This window comes from Dendrobates tinctorius, unplaced genomic scaffold, assembly GCF_039654945.1.
Source record: "Dendrobates tinctorius isolate UK_male_01 unplaced genomic scaffold, ASM3965494v1 ptg000019l, whole genome shotgun sequence".
NCBI classification, from domain to species: domain Eukaryota; kingdom Metazoa; phylum Chordata; class Amphibia; order Anura; family Dendrobatidae; genus Dendrobates; species Dendrobates tinctorius.
In genome coordinates, this window is record NW_027361687.1 from 48,267,756 (window position 1) to 48,293,973 (window position 26,218).

General features: G+C 44.2%; 1 protein-coding gene and 1 long non-coding RNA gene across 2 annotated transcripts in view; both read left to right on the forward strand.

Annotated features, from left to right (window-relative positions):
• LOC141082912 (uncharacterized) overlaps positions 1 to 26,218 on the forward strand; it is a 784,035-nt gene that overhangs the window by 345,850 nt on the left and 411,967 nt on the right. Inside the window, exon 9 of the mRNA XM_073566962.1 lies at positions 15,726 to 15,896. Coding sequence (XP_073423063.1) covers positions 15,726 to 15,896 — 171 coding nt within the window. The remainder of the gene's footprint in view (positions 1 to 15,725; positions 15,897 to 26,218) is intronic.
• LOC141082917 (uncharacterized) lies at positions 16,414 to 17,780 on the forward strand. Its single transcript, XR_012230609.1, has 3 exons — positions 16,414 to 17,237; positions 17,314 to 17,400; positions 17,529 to 17,780. It is a non-coding gene; the product is annotated as an uncharacterized lncRNA (long non-coding RNA).

Genomic DNA, 26,218 nt, shown 5'->3' on the forward strand with positions numbered 1-26,218 from the left:
GGGGTGATGGTGAGGGAAAGAGGCTGCACACAGCATAGTAACACAGAGCAACGGCATAGGTGTCACAGGTGATGAAAGAGTAGTCAGAATAGCCGAAGTCAGCAACTGTCAGGAGCAGAAGTACAAGGGAGAAAGCAAATACGTAGTCAGGGACGAGCGAGAAGTCAGGACCTACCAGGAGCGTGGTATCAGAAACGTAAGATGTAAGCCGTTGTCAGGGTACAAGCCAGGGTCAAAACTGTTCGGAGAGCGAGGTATCAGAGTTGGAAAACAAGAGGCAGAGTCCAGAGATCAGGCCAAGTCATACACAAGTCGGGAAGTCTGAGGCAGAAGGATCACTAGTATAGGGTCAGAGGTTGTAGCCAGGAAGCATAAACTATAGCTGACACTGGCCGCAGGCTGCAGAGGACTGAAATAGCCCCACCAGCTCCAGTACGAGGCAGAGGGGATTAACTCCCGCATGACCAGTCCAAAGAGAAGACAGCAAGAAAACAAACTCTGGACTGGATCATGACACTGGGCTTAGTGGACTGGGACTGGTGATGATGTATATACAGGTGCTGGGCTCAGTGGGCAGGGGCTGGTGATGATGTATAGACAGGTTCAGGGCTCAGTGGCCTTCGGCTGGTGATGATGTATATACATGTGGTGCTGGGCTTAGTGGGCTGGGGCTGGTGTTGATATATACAGGTGGTACTGGGCTTAGTGGGCTGGGGCTGGTGATGATATATACATATGGTGCTGGGCTCAGTGGGCAGGGGCTGGTGATAATGTATATACAGGTGCTGGACTCAGTGGGCTGGGGCTGGTGATGATATATTTACAGGTGCTGGGGGCTGGCTGCGCTGATGTATATACAGGGGCTGGGGCTGGGGCTGGCTGGCCTCATGTATAGAGGGGCTTGGGGCTGGCTGGGGTGATGTATATAGGTGCTGGGGGCTGGCTGAGCTGATGTATATACTGGGTCTGGCTGTGGCTGGGCTGATGTATATACAGGGCCTAGGGATGGGCTGATGTATACAGGGGCTGGGGGTTGGCTGTGACTAGGCTGATGTATACAGGGATAAAAAACGAATCTGAACTGAGAAAAGTATCAAATATCCTGAACTAAAAAGTAAAAAATAAATAATGCATAAAGGTAATATTATTATTATTATTATTAAGGGTATTTAATAAACATAATTTTGATCAAAATAATGTACAAGCCATCCCGCCACGTCACAGCAACCCTTGTGGGACAGTCTTACTCTAGTATTAAAAACCTTTTCACTTGCCAAGTGACGCGAATGTGAATAAGGATCGAGCAGCTGAACCACTAGTAAAAGCTTAGGCCAGACAGGATGGTTTTTCCAGCTCAGAAAGAGGGCGGTCACACCCATATATGCACTGAATGCAAGTGAAAAGGTTTTAAATACTAGAGTATATACAGGGGCTGATGTATATACAGGGGCTGGGTGCTGGCAGGGCTATTGTATATACAGGGGCTTGGGGCTGGCTGTGGCTGGGCTGATGTATATACAGAGGCTGGCTCTGGCTGCGCTGATGTATATACAGGTGCTGCTGGGCTTAGTGGTCTGGGGCTGGTGATGATATATACAGATGGTGCTTGGCTCAGTGGGCTGGGGCTGGTGATGATGTATATACAGGTGCTGGGCTGAGTGGGCTGGGGCTGGTGATGATGTATATGCGGGTGCTGGGGGCTGGCTGGACTGATGTATATACAGGGGCTGGCTGGGCTGATGTATACAGGGGCTGGGGGCTGGCTGGGCTGATGTATACAGGAGCTGGCTTGGCTGATGTATATGCAGGGGCTGGGTGCTGACTGGGCTATTGTATATACAGGGGCTGGGGGCTGGCTGTGGCTGGGCTGATGTATGCAGGGGCTGGCTGTGGCTGGGCTGATGTATACAGGGGCTGGGGGCTGATGTATATACAGGGGCTGGGTGCTGGCTTGGCTGATGTATATACAGGGGCTGGGTGCTGGCTGGGCTATTGTATATACAGGGGCTTGGGGCTGGCTGTGGCTGGGCTGATGTATATACAGGGGCTGGCTCTGGCTGCGCTGATGCATATACAAGTGGTGCTGGGCTTAGTGGGCTGGGGCTGGTGTTGATATATACAGGTGGTGCTGGACTTACTGGGCTGGGGCTGGTGATGATATATACAGTTGGTGCTGGGCTCATTGGGCTGGGGCTGGTGATGATGTATATGCAGGGGCAGGGGGCTGGCTGTACTGATGTATATAAAGGGGCTGGGGCTGGCTGGGCAAATGTATACAGGGGCTGGGGGCTGGCTGGGCTGATGTATACAGGAGCTGGCTGGGCTGATGTATATACACGGGCTGGGTGCTGGCTGGGATGATGTATATGCAGGGGCTGGGTGCTGACTGGGCTTTTGTATATACAGGGGCTGGGGGCTGGCTATGGCTGGGCTGATGTATGCAGGGGCTGGCTGTGGCTGGGCTGATGTATACAGGGGCTGGGGGCTGATGTATATACAGGGGCTGGGTGCTGGCTTGGCTGATGTATATACAGGGGCTGGGTGCTGGCTGGGCTATTGTATATACAGGGGCTTGGGGCTGGCTGTGGCTGGGCTGATGTATATACAGGGGCTGGCTCTGGCTGCGCTGATGCATATACAAGTGGTGCTGGGCTTAGTGGGCTGGGGCTGGTGTTGATATATACAGGTGGTGCTGGACTTACTGGGCTGGGGCTGGTGATGATATATACAGTTGGTGCTGGGCTCATTGGGCTGGGGCTGGTGATGATGTATATGCAGGGGCAGGGGGCTGGCTAGACTGATGTATATAAAGGGGCTGGGGCTGGCTGGGCAGATGTATACAGGGGCTGGGGGCTGGCTGGGTTGATGTATACAGGAGCTGGCTGGGCTGATGTATATACAGGGGCTGGGTGCTGGCTGGGCTGATGTATATACAGGGGCTGGATGCTGGCTGGGTTATTGTATATACAGGGGCTGGATGCTGGCTGGGCTGATGTATATACAGGGGCTGGATGCTGGCTGGGCTGATGAATATACAGGGGCTGGCTCTGGCTGCACTGATGTATATACAGGTGGTGCTCGGCTTAGTGGGCTGGGACTGGTGTTGATATATACAGGTGGTGCTGGGCTTAGTGGGCTGGGGCTGGTGATATATACAGATGGTGCTGGGCTCAATGGGCTGGGGCTGGTGATGATGTATAAACAGGTGTTGGGCTCAGTGGGCTGGGGCTGGTGATGATGTATATGCAGGTGCTGGGGGCTGGCTGGACTGATGTATATACAGGGGCTGGGGCTGGCTGGGCTGATGTATACAGGGGCTGGGGGCTGGCTGGGCTGATGTATACAGGAGCTGGCTGGGCTGATGTATATACACGGGCTGGGTGCTGGCTAGGCTGATGTATATACAGGGGCTGGGTGCTGGCTGGGCTATTGTATATACAGGGGCTGGGGCCTGGCTGTAGCTGGGCTGATGTATATACAGGGGCTGGTTCTGGCTGTGCTGATGTATATACAGGTGGTGCTGGGCTTAGTGGGCTGGGGCTGGTGATGTATATACAGGTGCTGGGCTCAGTGCGCTGGGGCTGGTGATGATGTATATACAGGTGCTGGGCTCAGTGGGCTGGGACTGGTGATGATGTATATACAGGCGCTGGGCGCAATGGGCTGGGGCTGATGATGTATATACTGGTGTTGGGCTCAATGGGCTGGGGCTGGTAATGATGTATATACAGGTGCTGAGCTTAGTGGGCTGGGACTGATGATGATCTATATACAGGTGCTGAGCTCAGTGGGCTGGGGCTGGTGATGATGTATAGACAGGTTCTGGGCTCAGTGGCCTGGGGCTGGTGATGATGTATATACAAGTTCTGGGCTTAGTGGGCTGGGGCTGGTGATGTATATACAGATGCTGGGCTTAGTGGGCTGGGGCTGGTGTTGATATCTACAGGTGGTGCTGGGCTCAGTGGGCTGGGGCTGGTGATGATGTATATACAGGTGGTGCTGGGCTTAGTGGGCTGGGGCTGGTGATGATATATACAGGTGGTGCTGGGCACGCGCCATGTTACATGTGATCATTTTGACCCCATGGGGTGAGATCTTGCGTGGAGTCCCAGATCGAGGGACATTATCAGTGGTCTTGTATGTCTTCGATTTTCTTATTCCTCCTACAGTTGATTTCATCACACCAAGCTGCTTGCCTATTGCAGATTCAGTCTTCCCAGCCTGGTGCAGGACTACAATTTTGTTTCTGTTGCCCTTCGACAGCTCTTTGGTCTTCACCATAGTGGAGTGAGGTGAGGACATGTGTCTTTTATACTGATAGCAAGTTCAAACAGGTGCCATTACTACAGGTATTGAGTAGAGGACAGAGGAGCCTCTTAAAGAAGAAGTTACAGGTCTGTGAGAGCCAGAAAACTTGCATGTTTTTAGATGACCAAATACTTATTTTCCACCATAAATTGCAAAATAAATCTTGCCAAATCAGACAAGGTGATTTTCTGGATTTATTTTCTCATTTTGACTCTCATAGTTGTGGTCTACCTATGATGTCAATTACAGGCCTTTCTCATCTTTTTAAGTGGGAGAACTTGTAAAATTGGTGACTGACTAAATATTTTTTTTCCCACTGTACGCTCAACGAACCATTCGGCGAACATAGGTCCATTCGTCGAATCCAAACCGAACCTTGAAAGGTTTGTTCATCTCTACTTATATTACACTCACCTACTGGATGGTCTGGATCGACAGGGGTCTCTGGCCTTGATCTGGCACCTCCTCTTTTTTGTGATGGCATCCTCCTTCTCTGCTTCATGTGGATGACTCCTCCAATGTCATCCACACAGTGTCTTCTAGTAATCTAGACTTCATCATAAAATCAAGTTTGCAAGTTTTCCGTGGATGATAATTAGTAAATCCACACTAAGATGGGAGAATTAAGTGATTTGAGAAAATTAGAAAGAGGCTACACTTTCCGAGGCTACAAATTTAAATTCTGCCAACCTTGTGGAGTTTTCTTGTGTAGCAATCTCAAGAGTAAGTGGGAATCTAGTAAAATCATCTAGAGTAAGTGGATGCTGAGGATGCAAAAAATGTCAGGTTTACAAGAGTCTGAACAGTCTATCAAAGTGTAGTTTGATGAAAATCTTGCACAGTCAAGAAAATTGTAGCAAAATATAATGCTGGAGATCAGCTAACACATCTGTGACTAAACAGCAATTTATCTTAATAAACCAGATGTCTATTTTCAGCAAGCCAGGAGGAGTCGGCTTATCAAAACATTGACTTTTGAATTTATGTGTTTCTTTCTGGTTGGTCAAGAAAACACAGACTTTTGTTCTTATAAGCCTGTAATATTGACTTGTAAGTTGATACTTGATGTAACATACAGTATTGTGCTGTTATCCTGGATGACTAGTGTTGTTTGCTGATATGCTGATTACACTTTGTCCAGGCCAGCTAGTTTGTTGACTTGTAAAACAGAGGAGAAAACTATGCAAATAGATTACAGAATCAAACAATGTGAGTTGGCTTCATCACCATTCTTTCCCTTTACCTTTGAATGCTGACTTGAAGGACATTTGTTAACTGTGAAAAGGATATATACCTCCATATACAGTTGAAAATAGAAGATTACATTCACTATATAAAGACACATATGCATGTTTTTCTCAATATCTGACATGAAATCAGAATAAAGCTTTCCCGATTTAGGTCCATTAGGATTACCATAATTATTAATGTTTGCCAAATGACAGCATAATGAGAGATAGACAATGTTTTAAGGCATTTTCTATTAGTTACTGCAAAGTCAAAAGTTTACATACACAGTTTTTGGAGACATGTCCCGTGGTCTGATGAAGCTAAAATTTAACTTTTTGGGCATAATGATCATCATTACCTTTGGAGGAAAAAGAGAAAAGCTTCGAAGCCTAAGAACACCATCCCAACTGTGAAACATGGCGGTGGCAGCATGATGTTGTGAAGTTGTTTTGCTGCAGGAGGGACTGATGCACTTCACAAAATAGATGGAATCACGAGAAAAGAAGATTATTTGACTATACTGAAGCAACATCTCAACACATCAGCCAGGAAGTTAAAGCTTGGGCAGAAATGGGTCTTTCAAATGGACAATGACCCAAACATACTGCCAAAATGTTAACAAAGTGGCTTAACCCCTTAACAACCACCGATACACCTTTTAATGGCGGTAGATAAGGGCAATTAAACCACAGTGTCGTTAATGGTGCTGAGGAAAAAGTGTATAACACCCCCCAGAGTTGGAATTTCTCTGGGGTCTTGGCTGCCGGGGGTAGCTGAGACCCCAGAGAACATGATTCTGGTAGATTTTTACCGACCCCGGGGTTGCAATCGTCATTATTAACGGTATAACAGCGACCGCAAAAAAAGTCCGATTTGCCATTTAATTTCTCTCCTCTGCTTCACCCCACGGCTGCCAGCATCTTCTTCTGGTAAGAACATGGCGGGTGCATGCTCAGTGCACCCGCCGAGATCTGCCAGCCGGCATCCAGCAACAATAGGAGATTTTTCCTATTGGTTCATTTTGATCTCTGTGATAGATGCTATCGCAGTGATCAGAATTAATAAAATAGTAAATCAAACACCCCTTTATCACCCCCTTAGTTAGGGAAAAATAATAAAATTTAAAAAAAATGTATTTTTTTCCATTAGGGTTAGAGTTGGGTTAAAGTGAGTTAAGTTAAAATTAGGGTTAGAGTTGGGGCTAATATTAGGGACAGTGTTAAGGCTAATGTTAGGATTAGGGTTGAGGCTAAAGTTAGGTTTGTGGCTAAAGTTAGGGTTAGGTTTGTGGCTAAAGTTAGGGTTAGGGTTGGGTTAAAGTTAGAGTTAGGGTTGGGGCTAAATTTAGGGTTAGGGTTGGGGCTAAATTAGGATAAGGTTTTGGATTGGGGCTAAAGTTAGGGTTAGGGTTGAGCTAGGGTTGGGGTTAGGGTTAAGGTTTGGATTAGGGTTAGGGTTGGGATTAGGGTTAGAGGTGTGTTTGGGTTATGTTTATGATTAGGGTTGGGATTAGGGTTAGGGGTTTGTTGGGGTTATGGTTGTAGTTAGGGTTATGGTTAGGGTTGGGTTTAGGGTGAGGGGTGTGGTGGGGTTAGGGTTGGAGTTAGAATTCTGGGATTTCCACTGTTTAGGCACATCAGCTTCTCTCCAAACACGACATGCCATCCGATCTCACTCAATTCCAGCTAATTCTGCATTGAAAAGGTCAAACGGTGCTCCTTCCCTTCCGAGCTATGCCGTGCACTCAAACAGTGGTTTACCCCCACATATAGGGTATGAGCTTACTCAGGACTGTTTACATATGCAACAGATCAGGACTTATTGTAAGTGAAGGGAGGACTTTACAGTAGCCTGACAGCAGATGGCGATAGTGCGAAGTTATATGTTTGCTGTATTGTGGGGAAGGAAGTTCTCTATTGTGGTTTCTTTACTTTTGCTTTGTGTGTGTTATGGCAGCAGCACGACTTTGTGCTACTGAATTATTATCTCATGTTTACCCATATGAAGTAAATACTGTTTACCCAAGATAACTTGCTCAGGGAAGTTCTCTTATGTACCGATGGTGATTCTCAGAAGATGCACTCTGCTACAGGTTATGGGCCCAGGCAATAGCCCCAGCCAATAACCTCAGACACCGGAGAAGCAGATAAGCTCTGTAAACAGAAGGAGATAAAACCCAGTGAATTGAGGCTGAAAAAATCCAGATACAGAGGGACAAAGGAATTCATGATCCCAGGAACTGGAGGGCCGCACACTGGAGATAATTACAGAGAATCACCACACACACAGGACATACAGGAACTCTCAAGAAGAAAGAAGAATATCTTCACTACAACTCTCTAAAACAAGTAAGACTATATAAAAATTATGTGTAGCACTGAGCTGAAACTCACAGTAGCTAAGCTGAACAGTGAAAATTATCAGTTATGGAAATTTAAAGTAGAGATGTTATCTAAGGACGATTTATGGGAAATAATCATTACAGATAGACCTGATGAAGATAATCAGACATGGGATAAGAAAAATAGACAAGCGAGAGCCACCATTAGCTTATTAGTTGATGAAGCTCAATTAATACACGTAAGAAATGAAGAAACAGAAAAAGGAATGTGGGAAGCATTAAGAAAATTACAAGAAAGACCCAGTTTAAATCACAAGTTATTTCTATTAAGAAAGCTTTACAGTATGAGATTGAATGCAAATGTCGACATGCAGAAGCACATTCTCAATTATGGAAGTAATATCACAGCTAAGGTCTATTGGTGAAACCATTAAAGAAAGTCATGTAGCAGTAATATTATTGTCCAGTTTACCAGATTAGTATACAGCCTTGATAAATGCCCTTGAGGCAAGACCAGAAAAGGACATTACGTTAGATTTTGTGAAAACAAGACTAATAGATGAATATCAGAAAAGAAAAGAACAAACAAATGATTCTTCTACTGAAAAGGACAGTGGAAACACTCTTAAAGCTACAGAATTTAAAAAAACCCTATAATAAAGAGACAAGAGAATGTTTCAGATGTAAGAAAAAAGGTCATTTAAAGAAGGAGAGTACCATATGGAAAGCAGAACAACAAAAATTACAACATAAAGAGCATGCATAGAAAGTGAAAAACACAATTTCTGATTCATGTGAGAATAATTGGAATGGCACATTTAAAGTAACAGACAAGAAATCTTCACTTAGTTGGTTTATTGATTCAGGAGCAATGAGTCATATGACAAGTGACAAGAATTTCTTCTATGATCTTGATTTAGATGAGAAGGAAGCCATTTATCTTGCAGATGGAAGCAAAATAACCACAGAAGGTATCAGACAAGGTATGCTAAACTGTTCAAACAAGTTAGGATAAGATTCAAAGATACTTGTACAGGATGTGTTGTATGTTCCAAAATTGGAAGGCGGATTGTTATCTGTGAAGCGTTTAACAGCCAATGGACTCACTGTAATATTCCAAGGCAATGAGTGTGCAATTCTAGCAGGAAACAAGTGATAACCAATGTCAAGGCAGATGAACAATTATATCATCTTGACACACCAAAGGAGCAGATGAAGGTATGTACACATGATCACATGAACTGTATTCACATGAGGCATAGACGTCTAGGACACAGACACCCTGACAGTATAAGGGAACTACAAAGAAAAGAATTGACAAAAGATCTAAAGATATCAGATTGCTCAATTACCATAAGATGTGAATATTGTATCAAATCTAAAGTCACAAGAATATCTATTCCAAAAGAAAGTGAGATGAAAAGCAAAAGACCATTTGATTTGGTGCATACTGACGTATGTGGACCTATGAAAGTGACTACATCAGGAGGAAATAGATACATTGTGACTTTCATAGATGACTACTCAAGATACACAGTCACATACTTTATTAAGAGCAAAAGTGAAGTTTTTGATAAACTTGTAGACTACATAGCAAGGTTGAGTAACAAATTTCAAGGAAGCCAATTGTCATCAGAATTGATAATGAAGGTGAATTTACAGGTCACAAAATAGAAAACTACTTAAGACAGAATGGAATAGAACACCAGAAAACTGTTCTGTACACACCTGAACAAAATGGAGTAGCAGAAAGGAAAAACAGAACTCTGACAGAAATGATGAGATGTATGCTGACAGATTCCAAACTACCAGAGAAATATTGGGGTGAGGCAGCAATGACAGCTACATATCTACAGAACAGACTTTTTTCCAGAAAACTGAAGAAATCTCCATATGAACTGTGGCAAGGTATGAAACCAAGTGAGTGTCAATCATTTAAAACTTTTTGGATGTAAAGTTTTTATATTCATTCCAACAGAAAAACGTTCCAAACTTCAAAACAGATCCATGGAGGGAATATTTGTTGGACATAGTGAAAATTGCAAGGGATACAGAATCCTAGATCCCAAAACAGACAGAGTCACGGTAACAGTGTGACATTCATTGAAAACTTAAATGAAGATGTCATGATTTCAATTGACACAAAAAATGAGAAAAACAGCAGTAATATAGCTGAAGAGGTATCTGATGAGAAAGTAGTTGAAATTGATGAAGAACAGAATACTGAAAATGAAGAAATGCAGCTACAAACAGACACAGAACCAAGAAGTTTAATGAGACAAAACAAAGGTAAACCACCAAAACGTCTCTCATACAAGACAAGCACATGCAAGTCAAGAAGTTCTGTGGTTAAGACACTTGTTGACAGACTTAGGACTACCACAGTTGGAACTTACAAAATTGAAAGAGGACAATCAAGGATGTCTTGTTCTTGCTCAGATGGAAAGACTCAATCCAAGGACCAAGCATATTCATGTGAAGTATTATTTCTTGAGAGATCATCAGGAACAAGGAGTCTTGAAGTTAGAATATTGTCCTACTGAAGAAATGACAGCAGACATCTTCACAAAGGTGTTGAATGCTGATAAACACCAGACTAATAAAAAAGTTGGGTTTGATTGAATAAGTCCTTACTGTTGGGAAAGGGTGTTGGCATATGCAACAGATCAGGACGTATTATAAGTGAAGGGAGGACTTTACATTAGCCTGACAGCAGATGGCAATAGTGTGAAGTTATATATTTGCTGTATTGTGGGGAGGGAAGTTCTCTATTGTTGTTGCATTTTTTTACTTTCGCTTTTAGTGTGTTATGGCAGCAGCATGGACTGAGTGCTTCTGAATTCTTATCTCATGTTTATCCATATGAAGTAAATACTGTTTACTCAAGATAACTTGCTCAGTGAAGTTCTCTTATGTATCGGTGGTGATTCTCAGAAGATGCACTCTGCTACAAGGACAAATTGGACAACAACTTTTGAGGTCCAATTTCTCCTGTGAAAATAAAAAATTGGGGCCAAAAAATCATTTTTGTGAAAAAAAAATGATTTTTTATTTTCATGGCTCTGCATTATAAACTTAAGTGAAACCCTTTGGGGTTCAAAATTCCAACAACACATCTACATAAGTTCCTTGGGGGATCTAGTTTCCAAAATGGGGTCACTTGTGTGGGGTTTCTACTGGGTTATAAAGTTTAGTGGAACACTTGGGTGTTCAAAGTGCTCACCACACATCTAGATAAGTTCCTTGGGTGTCTAGTTTCAAAAATGGTGTCACTTGTGGGGGGGGTTTCCACTGTTTAGGTACATCAGGGGCTCTCCAAATGCAACATGGAGTCATATCTCATTTCCAGCCAATTCTGCATTGAAAAAGTCAAACAGCACTCCTTCCCTTCCGAGCTCTGCCATGCGCCCAAACAGTGGTTTACCCCCACATATGGTATTCAGAACAAATTGCACAACAATTTACATAACAATTTTGGGGGTCTATTTTCTCCTGTTAGCCTTGAGAGAATAAAAATTTGGGGATGAAAAGATCATTTTTGTGGAAAAAATATGATTTTTTATTTTCACGGCTCTACGTTATAAACTTCTGTGAAGCACTTGGGCGTTAAAAGTGCTCACCACACATCTAGATAAGTTCCTTGGGTCTAGTTTCCAAAATGGTGTCACTTGTGGGGGGTTTCCACTGTTTAGGCACATCAGGGGCTCTGCAAATGCAACATGAAGCCCGCAGACCATTCCATTAAAGTCGGCATTACAAAACAGCGCTCCTTCCTAGCTCTGTCATGTGCCCAAACAGTGCTTCCCCCCACATATGGGTTATCAGCGTACTCAGGATAAGTTGCACAACAACTTTTGGGGTCCAACTTCTCCGTATACCCTTGGGCAAATAAAAAATTGCAGGCTAAAAGATAATTTTTGTGGAAGAAAAATTATTTTTTATTTTCATGGCACTACATTATAAACTTTAGTGAAACAATTGGGGGTTGAAAGTGTTCACCACACAACTAGATAAGTTCCTTTGGGGTCTAGTTTCCAAAATGGTGTCATTTGTGGCGGGTTTCCACTGTTTAGGCACATCAGGGGCTCTCCAAACACAACATGGCGTCCGATCTCATATCCAGCCAATTCTGCATTGAAAAAGTCAAACGGCGCTCCTTCCCTTCCGAGCTCTGCCATGTGTCCAAATAGTGGTTTACCCCCACATATGGGATATTGGCGTATTCAGAACAAATTGCACAACAACTTTGGGGGTCTATTTTCTCCTGTTATCCTTGGGAAAATACAAATTTGGGGGCGAAAAGATCATTTTTGTGGAAAAACTATGATTTTTTATTTTCACGGCTCTACGTTATAAACTTCTGTGAAGCACTTGGGGGTTAAAAGTGCTCACCACACATCTAGATAAGTTCTTTGGGATGGTCTAGTTTCCAAAATGGTGTCACTTGTGGGGGGTTTCCACTGTTTAGGCACAACAGCGGCTCTCCAAACGCGACATGAAGTCAGATCTCAATTCCAGCCAATTCTGCAGTGAAAAGGTCAAACGATGCTCCTTCCCTTCCGAACTCTGCCGTGCGCCCAAACAGTAGTTTACCCCCATATATGGGGTATCAGGAGAAACTGCACAACAAATTTTGTGGTTCATTGTCTCTTTTTAAATTTTTGAAAATAAAAAAGTGGTTCTGAATTAAAATGTTTGTGAAGAAAAGTTAAATGTTCATTTTTTCCTTCCACATTGCTTTAGTTCCTTTTGAAGCACGTAAAGGGTTAATTAACTTCTTGAATGTGGTTTTGAGCACCTTGAGGGGTGCAGTTTTTAGAATGGTGTCACTTTTGGGTATTATCTGTCATTTACACCCTTCACAGTGACTTCAAATGTGATGTGGTCCATAAAAACAATGGTTTTGTAAATTTTGATGTAAAAATTAGAAATCGCTGGTCAACTTTTAACACTTATAGCTTCCTAACAAAAAAATTTGTTTCCAAAATTGTGCTGATGTAAATTAGACATGTGGGAAATGTTATTTATTAACTATTTTGTGTGACATATCTCTCCGATTTAAGGGGATAAAAATTAAAATTGTGAAATTTTAAAAATTTTCACCATATTCCCATTTTTTCATAAATAAACAAAATAAACACAAGTGATATCGAAGAAATTTTACAACTAACAAGAAGTACTCTATGTCACGAGAAACCATTCTCAGAATCAGGGGGATCCATTAAAGGGTTCCAGAGTTATAACCTCAAAAAGTGACAGTGGTCAGAATTGTAAAAAATGGCCTGGTCATTAAGCTGCAAATTGGCTCTGTCACTAAGGAGTTAAGGGTAACAAAGTTGATATTTTGGAGTGGCCATCACAAAGCCCTCATCTCAATCTTATTGAAAATTTAAGGGCAAAGCTGAAAAGGCAGGTGCTAGCAAGGCGACCTACAAACCTGGACCAGTTACACCAGTTTTGTCAGGAGGAATGGGCCCAAATTCCGACCAATTTTGTAACAAGCTTGTGGAAGGATATCCCAAACGTTTTACCCAAGTCATTCAGTTTAAGGGCAATGGTGCCAAATACTATTGAAATGTATGTAAACTTTTGACTTTGCCTATACGGCATTCTTGTTTCTGTCCTCACACTATGGCTTTTAAATGGATTAAATAAAATTATTATTTTAATTACCTTGTTGGATCTCTTCTTGTACCCTCATATTTATGGACTATGTGGAATTTGTTGTTCTAGTAAGCAATACAAATGCCTTAAAACATTCTCTTTTTCTCTCTCATTATTCTGGCATTTGGCAAATATTAATAATTATGGTAATCCTAATTGACCTAAAACAGGAAAGGTTTATTTTGATTTCATGTCAGATATTGAGAAAAATATGCATATGTGTCTTTTTACATCATGTATGTAAACTTCTGGTTTCAACTGTACCTCCAGATATCCAGACAGCCAAGAGATCTAGAGATCCAAAGAACCAGAGACTCTCTACAGGACAGCAGCCAAGACATCATGACTTCATCATGAGGGACAAAGATTTGTCATTCTACAGGTTGCCAGCCTTGGGGACCACAACCCCGACTGGAAGAATACAGATCTGCTCCACTGACCATCGCAAATCCATGGATATGTTTGGCATAGTCAGGATTTGGACCCACCAGTCAATTGAGCCCCTTGGATACATTTGTGGGGGCCAGGAATGGGACCAGTCAGTCGCCTGGCTTCATGGAGATGTTCGGAGACTGGCCTTATACCTCAATGAACTGTCATCTTCCTAAGCTTGAAAGAGAAAGGACTAGGAGACAAGAAGCACAATAGGATATTATCCGATGATAACGGTGGAATAAGTAATGTGAGACCACTCACCTGATGTGGTTACAAATAGCAACATGAGATAAGCATGTATTTCAGCTACTGCAGGACACCAGTTACAATGTGCCCAGGGTAAATAAAAAGTAAGAAGGAGATGTCATCAACTGCATTGTTGAGCAGCACAGTTGATGACACCTCCTTCTTACTTTTCATCTTCCTAAGCTTGTTGTTACCTCCTCTCTGTGCATGCTACAGGTGAGATAATCGGCCCTGGAAGCTCTGAAGTCACAGCTGTGCTTATCCTGGCGAGCCAGCGGAAGGGTGAGACTGTAATTTGCACCATCTTGGGTATTTTGCTGGGACTGTTCTATGTTTTATCTGCCTGTTTTGTGGTTCAATAAAGTATTGCCACACTATTTTACCCTCACCATGTGTTGTCTGAGTAGTGTTATGCCCACAGTAAAAGGAGAGCGTGCATTCAGTGGGATGATCTGAGGTCGATGTGGGTTCGGCTCGCTGACCCCCGTGTCTCCACAACATCCAATCCCAGAACTCATCGCTCCATTGCACCGTTAGGCTATCACACATCTAGCTCCAGCGTCATTTTTGTCAAAGGGAAGCAGAAAGATGTCTCCAGTAGGTAAAAAAGCCAGAACCTGCATCACTGAGCAATAGAAAAGGATTGCTTTGTCAGATGAATCAAGATTTCTTTTGCACCAGGTTGATGGGAGGATCATAATTTTGTGTGAGCGCCATGAATCGATGTACCCTTCCTGTTAGGTATGTACAGTACACTCCAGGTTGATGAAGGAGGAGGAATGGTGTGATGAATGTTTTTTTTTTTATGTTTTTGGAAGACCATTAATTTTTTTGATATTTGTGGATGAATAAGCATTGTGCACAAACCAGATTCATCATTTTACAGCAGCTTCAAAGTAGCTGATTACCATAAGGCAAAAGAACAATACACCATAGCACAAAGGTCTTAGATAAGTTTTGAGGACATGACAGTGAGTTCTTTTTGCTATCCTGGCCATCACAATCCCTGGATTGCAATCTTATAGAGAATCTCTGGAAGTCAAGGTAGTACGGGCTGTTTAGAGCATGTTAGTACCTTCCGTGTCTCCACATCCAATCCTAATTTACTGTCCACATGGATCGATATTGCTGCAAAACTATTTCAAAATTTAGTGTAATTCATGCCACGACAAAGAACCGAAGGCCAAAGGAGGTCCAATGCTATTTTTAAAAAAATTTAAAAAAATGAATTGTCCAGGGTATAGAAAAGTGTATTCAAGTTTATTGCTAAGGTTTGCAGTCCATGCATTTTGATACAGAATTGCTATCTTCATCAGTCTAGCTGCCAATGGAATTTCAATGCACTTCTGGATGGGTGTCTCTCTATGTGGTCTTTATAATGCTGACATTTATGTATTTTATTTACAGCCAGGAGAATTTTTTCTCCACATTCACAATCTACAGATTGTTTACTAACGCTCTGTGGACACATCACCAACATCTCATCTGCTTCTTCTTACAGACTGGCTAATAATCATCTACCAGAAATTTCCTGCATCGAATTGGCATCTGGAATAAAGAAATGCCAGTCCTTGAAAAAAATTGATCTGTCTGGTAACAGTCTGTCTGGTCATTACTTTGTTGCCTTGGAGAAAGCTTTGTCCAGTCCAGACTGCAGGATAGAAGAATTACGGTGAGTTTAACAAACTTGTACAGGACGGAGACAAGAGGCGCTTGCATGGCGGAGATGAGTGAGTACAAGGGATGCATACAGGGCATAGATGCCGGGGTACAAGAGGTGCGTACAGGGCGGAGACAAGAGGCGAGTACAGGGCATAGATGAAGGTGTTATGAGTAGAGTTGAGCGACTTTTGCTTTTTTAGGGTCGCGTTTCGTTTCGTGAAACCCGACTTTTCCAAAAGTCGGGTCGAGCAAGATCGTCCGATTATAGGGAAAAGTCGGGGTCGTCCCGAAACACGAAACCCAATGTAAGTCAATGGGGAATAAAAGTCGGCAGTGAGAGGAGGACAGGAAACACACCTACAGTGCCCATTTGAATGCCAAAAGCATCAATTCTTCTTACTTAAGCTTGTCAACCTTAATTAACTTCATAATACAAGTTACGCACTGAAAAATGGGGGTTATTTGGCTAAATTTGTGGGGGGGGAGGGTTGGCTGCAGGTTTTCATGTGCCCTGGGCGAAAGAGCGCCCCTTTAACACATACCACAACTCATCATGCTCCGATACGGCAGAGAAATAGCGGTATAGTACAATGAAAAATACCTCACTTTTTACATCTCATGACGAGGCCCATCTATTTCTCCATACAAAATCATTGGTCCCATATAATGTTTGAAACAGTATATGATGAGCTCCACATAATGCTACAGTATATGTTGGTCCCCATGGATGAAGCTCCACTGTCTTAGGCTGGTTTCACATTTGCGTTTTTTAGCGCTGGAAAAAAACGCATACGTGCGCATGCGTTTTTTCCCCTATATTTAACATGGGTGCGCATACCTGCGCGCTGGCATGCGCACGTATGCGATTTTCATGCGCTGCGTTTTTTTGGGGTATGCGTTGGTATTTTCCAGACACAGCATGTTGCATTTTTTGGCCCTGGAAAAAAGCGCATGCGCACGTATGCGCACGTTTTGCGCTACAAATGGCCATTATAGCCTATGGATGCGCATACGTGCGCACTGGCATGCGCAGGTATGCGTTTTTTTAGCGCTGCGTTTTTTTGGTGGTGTCCACTTGTTGTCCTAGTTATAATCTTCTAAAGTAAAAAAAAAAAAGTCTATATAAAGGAGGTGCCTGCCAAAACTCTGCCACTACTACACTGACAGATTGAAGAGCAGACAGTCAACCAAGAACCCATTATATCAGCGAAGAATGTGAGTATATTACATTATATGCCTGTCCTTTTAAATTATGTATGTACTAATGATTTTTATTATTTTTACATGCAGTATGTCTTCAGAATCGGAGTATTCCCCATCGCGGCAGGAATTGGCGCAAGCAGACAGTGAGGTGATTATTTTCGTGCATCTGGTAAGTATATCTGCTGCTTCTCCAAATCTCTTACGTTTTTTTCAACTTTTTTAAGACATCGTCATCATCATCTTCTGCGGACAGGACTAGTGAGGGCGAAGAGCAGGAGCAGCGAAGCCAAGTCCCGGTGGTGATACGGAATGTAAGTATCAAATGATTTGTAATGTTCTTTATTTTTTATCTTCTATTTTTACTCTTTTTTATGTTTCTTTTTTTGTAACTTTTTATTCAATTTAAATTTGATTATTCTAATGAATGTGTTTTGTCTAGGTTCCACAACGGGATGAAGACGTCTACCTGGATAATGAGCAGCTCATCAGCCTGGTCCAGGAGCGTTCGCCGTTGTGGGACAGCCGTGACCGGCTGCACAAGGACATTGTGGTGACCCGGCGGCTATGGAATGAGGTGGCCGCAGCGTTGATGGATGGCTGGGACAGCGCCACAGCATCCTCCAAAAAGGCGTTTAGTGAGTATTTCCCTGCTCTGTATTGTGCCGCAGTGACTGTTGTCCTTGACGGCACTGTTGGGTTTCGTGCTAGGCGTATTCTAGCAGGAAACCCAACAGTGTCATCGGGGTCTACAGTGACTGCTTTGAGTATTGTATTGCTACATTGTGCCGCAGTGACTGTTGTCCTTGACGGCACTGTTGGGTTTCGTGCTAGGTGTATTCTAGCAGGAAACCCAACAGTGTCATCGGGGTCTACAGTGACTGCTTTGAGTATTGTATTGCTACATTGTGCCGCAGTGACTGTTGTCCTTGACGGCACTGTTGGGTTTCGTGCTAGGTGTATTCTAGCAGGAAACCCAACAGTGTCATCGGGGTCTACAGTGACTGCTTTGAGTATTGTATTGCTACATTGTGCCGCAGTGACTGTTGTCCTTGACGGCACTGTTGGGTTTCGTGCTAGGTGTATTCTAGCAGGAAACCCAACAGTGTCATCGGGGTCTACAGTGACTGCTTTGAGTATTGTATTGCTACATTGTGCCGCAGTGACTGTTGTCCTTGACGGCACTGTTGGGTTTCGTGCTAGGTGTATTCTAGAAGGAAACCCAACAGTGTCATCGGGGTCTACAGTGACTGCTTTGAGTATTGTATTGCTACATTGTGCCGCAGTGACTGTTGTCCTTGACGGCACTGTTTTTTTTTTATCAACAGTGGACAAAGTCCGAACACGTTGGCGTTCGATCAAGGACCGCTTCAACAGTGATGTTCGTGCTGAGGGCCAGGTTCGCAGTGGATCTGCGTCAAGGACCAGAACTAGATACCGTCACTATCACGCGTTGCAGTTCCTAAGACCGGTCCTTGCCACGAGATCGTAAGTATTATAAATTTTGGGTTTTTATTTTTATTAATGTGTGTTTTTCTAATCCACAGCTGATGCTTCTTGTAAAGGCATGGTAGTAATGATTTTCCTTTCTTCCACAGCACCTGGAGCAGCACCCTGCAACCTGGCCCTGGAGCGGTCCTTCCTCGGACGTCCTCTGACCCGTCCCAGCCATCCGACAGCCAGGAAGCACCTTGCAGGTCAACCACACACACAGCTGGTGACCAGGAAGCTGGGCCATCAGGTGTTCCCCTGTCCCAGGTCTCTGCCACTGGTTATGCGGGCACTACCCGCCAGCGGCAGAGGGCCTTGGACAGGAATGTCTTGCCCGAGTTTATGCATTTGAGCGAGACATTTAATTCCAGCCTCAAGTCACTGTCCGACAGAGTTGAAAGCGGTTTTGCACTCATGGAACGTGGTTTTAACCACTTTGAACACCGCTTCAATTCTGTAGAACAGCGCCTTGACCGTCTGGAGGCCGACCTCAACAGACCAGCACACCATTTTTTTAGTAAGATTGAAAAGGGCATGGCGGAACACCTTAGTCCTGATCAACAGCTGAATGTGCTGCAGGCCTGCAACAATGCTTTCTTGCAGGCTATGCAGCATAATCGGTACGGTCAGCAGTCAGTGGTGTCCTTTCCACCTGTGCCACCATTGACTCGCTTCACCTCACTACCGACTTGTGCTGCATACCACTGCACGGACACCTCTATTCAAAGCCAGGACACCCACCGTTACACCACCACAAGTCTGAGTGCAGCTGGTCACTTCACCGACACCACCATGGCAAGCGCTGCTCCTGTCTGGAGCACCACCGCCACTCCCATGCATGCGTGGAGCTCAGCCACCACTAGGCAAACATGGAACAGCCCTGCCGCTACAACAACATGTAGTAGCCCTGCCACCACCACTCTGCAAACCTGGACCATCACTGCCGCCACCAGTCCTCCTGCAAGGACAAGCACTGACAACGAAGAGCAGCAGCAGCAGCCACCTCAGCAGCAGCAGCCACCTCAGCAGCAGCCACCTCAGCAGCAGCAGCAGCCACCTCAGCAGCAGCAGCCACCTCAGCAGCAGCAGCCACCTCAGCAGCAGCAGCAACCACCTCAGCAGCAGCAACCACCTCAGCAGCAGCAGCCACCTCAGCAGCAGCCGCCACCTCAGCAGCAGCCGCCACCTCAGCAGCAGCAGCCGCCACCTCAGCAGCAGCAGCAGCCATACCAGCAGACGGGGGACCTACATTCAATATTTGCCCCTAGTTCCAGGCGAAATATATCAAGGCGGGCATTGGGCCAAAGTCGGTCCAGGCACACAAGCCTACGGCGACATGCCATTACAACTAATGTACCTGAACAGATTTCCTCTCCTCCAAGTGTTCCTACTTTAATTCCCTTAACTGGACTACCTTCCCCCACAAGTTTTGTTGCCCCTTCCCCTCAAACACCGTCTTCAACTGCAAGTGTTGCATATTCCCTGCACACCCCCAAATTGAAACCATCTGCCCCCAAACGCCGGAAAAAATAATTTTTTGGTTTATTTTTGTGATAAAAAATAAATTTACATTTGTGGTTCACCATTACTAAGTTTCATTAATGTTGTTTGCGCCGCTCACACACACTGATGGGTAAATACATGTTAAAAACCAACCCAAGGCCTAGTATAGTCATATGTGAAATAACACGGACTAGTATAGTCATACCAAGGCCTAGTGTAATAACTCGAGTTTTACCAACTTGGATCTGGTTTCATGAAAAACAAACTGTTGAAACTTGTCTTAAAAATAAGTTTCTTTCTAGTTTCACCAGTTTGTTTTTTGTGAAACAAGATGCTAGTTGTTAAAAATCGAGTTATTACAGTAGGCCTTGGTATGACTATACTAGGCCGTGGTATTTCACATATTACTATACTACTAGCCCCAAGGCCTACTATACTCATATTTGAAATACCACGGCCTAGTATAGTCATTACAAGGCCTAGTGTAATAACTCTAGTTTCACCAACTAGAATCTGGTTTCATGAAAAAAAAACTGTTGAAACTTGTCAAGTTTCACCAGTTTGTTTTTCGTGAAACAAGATCCTAGTTGGCAAAAATCGAGTAGGCCTTGTTATGACTATACTAGGCCGTGGTATTTCACATATGACTATACTAGTAGGCCCAAGGCCTACTATACTCATATTTGAAATACCACGGCCTAGTATAGTCATTCCAAGGCCTAGTGTAATAACTCTAGTTTTACCAACTAGAATCTGGTTTCATGAAAAACAAACTGTTGAAACTTGTCAAGTTTCACCCGTTTGTTTTTCGTGAAACAAGATCCTAGTTGGCAAAAATCGAGTAGGCCTTGTTATGACTATACTAGGCCGTGGTATTTCACATATGACTATACTAGTAGGCCCAAGGCCTACTATACTCATATTTGAAATACCACGGCCTAGTATAGTCATTCCAAGGCCTAGTGTAATAACTTGTAAGTTGGAATGGAGCAGATTACATTCATCCACTCAATGCTGACTTGTATTCCCCATGGACTTTCATTGGGGTTGGGTTTTGAGGGTTGTGTTTTGAGAAAATCACATACTTTGTTTTCAACTAGTTGCACAATTTTCTCTTGAAAAAAAATGGTTTCCTGATTCATGGCCTGCAGCTTTGCTCGTTCCAATATGTTTCACGCAGACTAGCAATGCTGCATTTTAACTCATATGTGTATTTACCTGCCCAGGTGTGTGAACATCAAAAAATTCAGTTATACATGTGAACTTTTTTATTTAATTGGAGTTTAAAAAATATAGTGCACTCAGTAATGGTATCAAATAAGGTTTTTTATTACCATAAACAAACAAAAACATTACACCATTTCATCTTGCCAGTGCACCCGTCCTACATCAGAAATAAAGTAGGCCGCAAATTGGTCCCTCATTTGGCCAACTTCAACGGATGACCTGAGAGTGTGCTGAGTGAATTCAGGCAATGGGTTAGGAGCATCATCGTCCAGTTCAAAGGTCGGGTGCTCTTTAGCCATCACAAAGTTATGTAGAACCACACAGGCCTTCACCACCTCATCGACTGTTTCAAGTTTAAGATTAATGGCTGTGCCCAGAATTCGCCATCTGGAAACAAGAATCCCAAAAGCACACTCGACAGTTCTTCTGGCCCTGGTCAGCCTGTAATTAAATATTTTTTTGGTGTGGTCCAAGTCCCGGCTGGAGTAGGGTTTCAGTAAGTTTCCGCACATTTGAAAAGCCTCATCGCCAACCATTACAAAGGGCAGTGGCGGAGCTTCGGTGTGAGGAAGAGGCCGTGGCATAGGGAAATTAAATTGGTTGCCATACAACCTCCGGCCCATGTCTGAGTTTTTAAAAGCCTGTGAGTCATTACCACGGCCAAATGCTCCAATGTCCACTGCTACAAACATACATCCGGCATCCGCAATCGCAATGAGTACTATTGAAAAGTACTTTTTGTAATTATAGTACTCAGATCCCGTTCTTTGGGGTTTGATGATCCGTATGTGTTTACCATCAACAGCTCCCAAACAGTTGGGAAAATTGCATACTGTCCAGAATTTGTCAGCAATTTCCATCCACTTTTCAGCGGTGGGCAGGGGCATAAATTCTGGGCAAAGAACATTCCAGAGAGCCCGGCAGGTGTCAGCAACAATTCCAGACAAGGTAGAGATTCCAATACGGTACTGGAAGTGTAGTGAAGATAGGGTTTCTCCAGTCGCCAGGAATCTGTGAACAGACAAAGAAGTAAAATTAATATTTATGTATATTATTTTAAAAAACTATAAAATAAAATATTAGTACATTCACGAAAACTAATTACCCAAGGTTTTGAATACTAAATTTAAAAAAAAAACATCAGACCGCACCCCTTGGTTTTTAAAACATACCGTAATGTCACCAGTAGCCGTTCCTCAGGAGGAATCGCACGACGGAGCTGTGTGTCCTGTCTCCGGATGGATTGTTGGACACGAGCAAGCAAATCCATGAAACTTTCGTGGGACATCCTGATATAATCTGTAAATTTCTCCGGGTTTGCCTGTAGCTCGCTGTAGAGGGTGTGGTATGCCCCACGGCTCTCCCGGAGTTCAACAATCGGATGTATCCACATACGCCGCCGTCTTCGCTGCCTCTCTCTCTTCCTTTGTTCATGGCAAGCAACTGCATACACCTGAGCCATCGCGATGTCCAAATCCAAGTTGAAGTGAAAACTCTTCCAGCGCAGATCCATGGTCACGAGAAGAATCAAGCAAATGTGAAGAATACTGTAGACAGGGTCTATATATTAACATACCACACCCACAATGAAGTCCCATTGGTCTTGTGTGTTGTTGAATGGTTGTTTGTTCATTTTTGTGGGGTTTTTCCAAAATATGTAAAAAACGCAAACGCACAAAAAACGCATACAAACGCGCAAAAACGCTGCGTTTTTTTCCTGCATGCGCATAAAAATGCTTGAAAAAAACGCAGCGTTTGTATGCATTTGTATGCGTTTTTTTAATGCGTTTTTTTGCGGGAAAAACGCGCTGCAAAAAAAAGCAAGTGTGAAACTAGCCTTATGGGCCCAAATAATGATCCAAACATAATGGGCCCCATTTCTAATGCTCTAGTGTATAATGGGCCCTGTAAATGCTGCTCCAGTGTCTGATGTCCACCTTTGGAATGTTCCAGTGTATGGTGGGCCCCATCTATCATTCTCCAGAGTATAGTGCTCCCCAAAAATTGCTGTCCCAACATAGAAAACAATCAAATAAGTCTCCTCGCTAGGGAATCCTTGCTTAACAGCTCGCCAGCCGTTCTCACGCCCAGTATGGATTGCACGTCATTGCACAAAGGTTAGAAGGGGTACCGTATCCCCAGATAACATGTATGGATAGCGTACACATTCAAAATATATGTCTATACAGCATGAGGCAGGCTCAGACGGTGTTAGGCCCAGTATGGATTGCACGTCATTGCACAAAGGTTAGAAGGGGTACCGTATCCCCGGATAACATGTATGGATAGCGTACACATTCAAAATATATGTCTATACAGCATGAGGCAGGCTCAGACGGTGTTAGGCCCAGTATGGATTGCACGTCATTGCACAAAGGTTAGAAGGGGTACCGTATCCCCGGATAACATGTATGGATAGCGTACACATTCAAAATATATGTCTATACAGCATGAGGCAGGCTCAGACGGTGTTAGGCCCAGTATGGATTGCACGTCATTGCACAAAGGTTAGAAAGGGTACCGTATCCCCGGATAACATGTATGGATAGCATACACATTCAAAATATATGTCTATACAGCATGAGGCAGGCTCAGACGGTGTTAGGCCCAGTATGGATTGCACGTCATTGCACAAAGGTTAGAAGGGGTACCGTATCCCCGGATAACATGTATGGATAGCGTACACATTCAAAATATATGTCTATACAGCATGAGGCAGGCTCAGACGGTGTTAGGCCCAGTATGGATTGCACGTCATTGCACAAAGGTTAGAAAGGGTACCGTATCCCCGGATAACATGTATGGATAGCGTACACATTCAAAATATATGTCTATACAGCATGAGGCAGGCTCAGACGGTGTTAGGCCCAGTATGGATTGCACGTCATTGCACAAAGTTTAGAAGGGGTAACGTATCCCCGGATAACATGTATGGATAGCGTACACATTCAAAATATATGTCTATACAGCATGAGGCAGGCTCAGACAGTGTTAGGCCCAGTATGGATTGCACGTCATTGCACAAAGGTTAGAAGGGGTACCGTATCCCCGGATAACATGTATGGATAGCGTACACATTGAAAATATATGTCTATACAGCATGAGGCAGGCTCAGACGGTGTTAGGCCCAGTATGGATTGCACGTCATTGCACAAAGGTTAGAAGGGGTACCGTATCCCCGGATAACATGTATGGATAGCGTACACATTCAAAATATATGTCTATACAGCATGAGGCAGGCTCAGACGGTGTTAGGCCCAGTATGGATTGCACGTCATTGCACAAAGGTTAGAAGGGGTACCGTATCCCCGGATAACATGTATGGATAGCGTACACATTCAAAATATATGTCTATACATGAGGAGGCAGGCTCAGACGGTGTCAGGCACAGTATGGATTTGACAGCCCAGATTACACAGCGGAGGAGCAGGGAGAGGTAAAGATTGCAAATGCTGGGGCCCTGGCCAAGCAAGGGGGGCCCACTCGTGGGCGTCGGTACTGGCACTGGGCCCCTCATAGTACAGCGGTGTGTCTGACGGCGGGTGTGCACCACCACCGTCAGAGACACTTGATTGCACTATGAGGGACCATGTGCCAGTGCAAGCGCCAAAGAGTCGGCCTACCCACCTGTCCAGGGCAACGGCACTCGCACGGTGTCGTGCGCTAGGTGGTGACCCCGGCCATGGGGGGGGAGGCAGCACAGTTAGGGAGTTTTAGAAAGTGGCATATGTTGGACATTCAACTGATGCAAAAAGGCGAAATAGGTGAAGTACCAGGAAGAGGTGGACCAAAGCAAGCCATTTTTCTGTCACCCTATGTGTCATCAGGGGAAGGTGGGACAAAATCCTTGGAAACCCATGCGTGGTTCATTTTAATGAAGGTTAGATCATCCACATTTTGGGTTGACAGACGGGTCCTTTTTTCTGTCAGGATTGATCCAGCTGCACTGAAGACTCTTTCCGATAGCACACTTGCAGCTGGGCAAGCGAGCTCCTGTAAGGCATATTGAGCCAATTCAGGCCAGGTGTCCAGTTTAGCGGCCCAATAGTCAAAGGGGAATGACCTGTGTGGGAGAACATCGATATGGGAGGAAAAGTAGTTTGTAACCATAGTTGACAACTGCTGTCTCCTGTCACTTTCCATCGATGCAGTATTACCAGTTGTGTGAGCGGTATTTGAAAAATCAGTCCACAACATTGTCATGAAACCCCTGTCTCCAACGCCACTTCTGCTGTGTGCACCACGAACACCTCTGCCAAGCTGCCCCCGGCCCGTACGGCTCGTGTGAGAACCATCACCGCTGCTGTGTGCTGGGAATGCCTCAAGCAACCGATTTACCAGAGTTGCTTGTTTATTAGCCAATATTAGGTCAAGGTTCTCCTGTGGCATGATGTTTTGTAATTTGCCTTTATAGCGTGGATCCAGGATGCTGGCCAACCAGTAGTCGTCATCGTTCATCATTTTGGCAATGCGGGGGTCCCTTTTTAGGATCCGCAAGGCATAATCTGACATGTGGGCCAATGTTCCCGGTGTCAATGATGCACTGCGAGTGCTGGGTGGAGGAGCACTTTCTGGCAAATCCACATCCCTCCAGTCACGCACAAACCCTGTACCAGACCTTGCCACGCCAACATTTTCACTTGCCCCACGAGATGCATCCTCCTCCCCTAAGTAATCATCCCCATCATCCTCCTCCTCCTCCTCCTCTTCTTCCTCCACCTCGTCCAGGAGAGGTCCCTGAGCAGACAATGGCTGAATGTCATCAAGGATTCCCTCCTCCTCTTCCTCCTCATCAACATTGGCTGCAGACGCCTGCTCCTTAAGGTGCGTCAAAGTTTGCATGAGCAGACGCATAAGTGGGATGCTCATGCTTAGGATGGCGTCGTCTGCGCTTACCAGCCGTGTGCATTC